The sequence below is a fragment of the Hypomesus transpacificus genome, chromosome 17, assembly GCF_021917145.1.
Source record: "Hypomesus transpacificus isolate Combined female chromosome 17, fHypTra1, whole genome shotgun sequence".
NCBI classification, from domain to species: domain Eukaryota; kingdom Metazoa; phylum Chordata; class Actinopteri; order Osmeriformes; family Osmeridae; genus Hypomesus; species Hypomesus transpacificus.
In genome coordinates, this window is record NC_061076.1 from 1,211,032 (window position 1) to 1,213,531 (window position 2,500).

General features: G+C 47.1%; 1 protein-coding gene across 1 annotated transcript in view; it reads left to right on the forward strand.

Moving 5' to 3' along the window:
- Positions 1-26: 26 nt before the first annotated feature.
- The window catches only part of scn4ab (sodium channel, voltage-gated, type IV, alpha, b), a 15,321-nt gene continuing 12,847 nt past the window's right edge, over positions 27-2,500 (forward strand). The window contains exons 1-6 of the mRNA XM_047037494.1: positions 27-209; positions 656-797; positions 1,025-1,228; positions 1,395-1,464; positions 1,558-1,796; positions 2,372-2,500. The exon at positions 2,372-2,500 is cut by the window's right edge and continues 45 nt beyond it. Coding sequence (XP_046893450.1) covers positions 76-209; positions 656-797; positions 1,025-1,228; positions 1,395-1,464; positions 1,558-1,796; positions 2,372-2,500 — 918 coding nt within the window. The 5' untranslated portion in view covers positions 27-75. The remainder of the gene's footprint in view (positions 210-655; positions 798-1,024; positions 1,229-1,394; positions 1,465-1,557; positions 1,797-2,371) is intronic.

Genomic DNA, 2,500 nt, shown 5'->3' on the forward strand with positions numbered 1-2,500 from the left:
ACGTCTAACCCCAGCTGCCTGGTACGATATTAGCATGGGTCTGTACAATACTGAAGTGTGTTGTAGTTGTATACTATGTCATGTCCTGTAGAGTTGTTAACTCTAACCATCCTTGTGTGGTGGTTCCTGTTCGCCATGTCTCCAGAGAACCACTACTTCCTGCCCGGAGCTCTGGATCCCCTGCTCTGTGGGAACAGCAGTGATGCGGGGTATAGCAACTCCACACGCAGTACAGGAGAGATTACAACAGATTTAAATCAATATATGCATCTACAAATGTATCTAAACACGTATATGTAACAAGTATTACAAAAAACGATTGAAAGGAAAAATTCTGAAATAATTATTTGTTGTTACCCAAAGGAAAAATTACAAAGCAGGACATATGCATATTTTTTTTATTAAAAATCAAAGAAAAAAAATTATTGTACCACAATGTTGTTCACGATCATTGACCACGCACTTTTTGTAAAGCTCTTTGTTGGAACTCGCTTTGGACAAAAGCATCTGCTAAATTTATAAATGTAAATGTACCACACAACTGTAAGGCGGATGAGTTTGACACATTTAGAGATAATGTAGAGGGATTGAGCAGTCTGAAACAGTTGAACAACACAATCGTTTAAATTGTTATGTTGTGTGTGTGTGTGTACAGGATGTGTCCTGAAGGGTACATGTGTCTGAAAGCAGGGAATAACCCAAACTATGGCTACACCAGCTACGACAGCTTCGGATGGGCCTTCCTGGCTCTATTCAGACTTATGACTCAGGACTTCTGGGAGAACCTCTTCATGCTGGTAAGATAGATAGATATATAGATAGATAGATAGAGTACTTTATTCAGACCCTGTCATGTCATGGTTTGACCTGACTAGATCTCAGATGCATACAGACACACACACACACACACATACATACAGACAACAATAATTTATATCAAGACGGTGAGACTATTCAAAGTTGACTTTGTTTGTGTCCGCATATGTGTGTGTGTGTGTACGTGTGTGTGTACGTGTGTGTACAGACTCTGCGAGCGGCAGGGAAAACCTACATGATCTTCTTCGTGGTGATCATCTTCCTGGGCTCCTTCTACCTGATCAACCTGATCCTGGCCGTGGTTGCCATGGCGTATGCAGAGCAGAACGAGGCCACCCTGGCCGAGGCCAAGGAGAAGGAGGAGGAGTACGCTCGCATCATGGAGCAGATCCGGATCAGGAAGGAGACAGAGGTCACTTCAACACATCTGATTGGACCAGCTGGTCTGAGATTTATTTCTGATTGGACCAGCTGGTCTGAGATTTATTTCTGATTGGACCAACTGGTCAGAGAGCAGCAGAGAGCAGCAGTTCTGATTGATGGACTGACATATCTCTTATGTGTGTGTCTGTGTGTAGCAATTGGCGGAAGCTCAGGAAAGTCTGGACAGTGGAGATAAACATGTCCATAAACATGATACCATGGATGGTAAGGTACACACACACACACACACACACACACACATCCCCCACCCACTGTCTCTCTCCTCCTCACCCACCCACCCTCTCTCTCTCTCTCCAGACTTTGAGCAGGAGCAGCGAGCATGCCCTCCATGCTGGTACGCGTTTGCAAACATCTTCCTAAAGTGGGACTGCTGTCCTGCCTGGGTCACCCTGAAGCGCTACATGTTGCTTCTGGTCATGGACCCGTTTGTGGACCTGGGCATCACCATCTGTATCGTCCTCAACACCATGTTCATGGCTATGGAGCACTACCCCATGACCCCGGAGTTTGACGAGATGCTGTCCATTGGAAACCTGGTAAGAGCTGCTCCATCACCTGGCCTTTTGTATGAAGCTATGTTGCTTCTACTCCTCGCCTCTACTCTTCCCTTTTCTCCTCTCCTCCCCTCTCCTCTTCCCTTCTCCCCTCTCCTCTTCCCTCCTCTTCCCCCCTCTCCTTACCTCTTCCCTTCCCTTCTCTCCTCTTCCCTCCTCTTACCCCCTCTCCTCTCCTCTGGCCTTCCCTTCCCTTCTCTCCTCTTCCCTTCCCTTCTCTCCTCTCCTTTCTTCTCCTCTCTTCTCCTCTCCTCGCCTCTCTTCTTCTCTCCTCCAGGTGTATACAGGTATCTCCTCTCCTCCAGGTGTTTACAGGTATCTCCTCTCCTCCAGGTGTTTACAGGTATCTCCTCTCCTCCAGGTGTTTACAGGTATCTCCTCTCCTCCAGGTGTTTACAGGTATCTCCTCTCCTCCAGGTGTTTACAGGTATCTCCTCTCCTCCAGGTGTTTACAGGTATCTCCTCTCCTCCAGGTGTTTACAGGTATCTCCTCTCCTCCAGGTGTTTACAGGTATCTCCTCTCCTCCAGGTGTTTACAGGTATCTCCTCTCCTCCAGGTGTTTACAGGTATCTTCACAGCAGAGATGGTTCTGAAGCTCTTGGCTATGGATCCCTACTACTACTTCCAGGTGGGCTGGAACATCTTCGATAGCATCATCGTCACCATGAGCCTCGTAGAGCTGGGA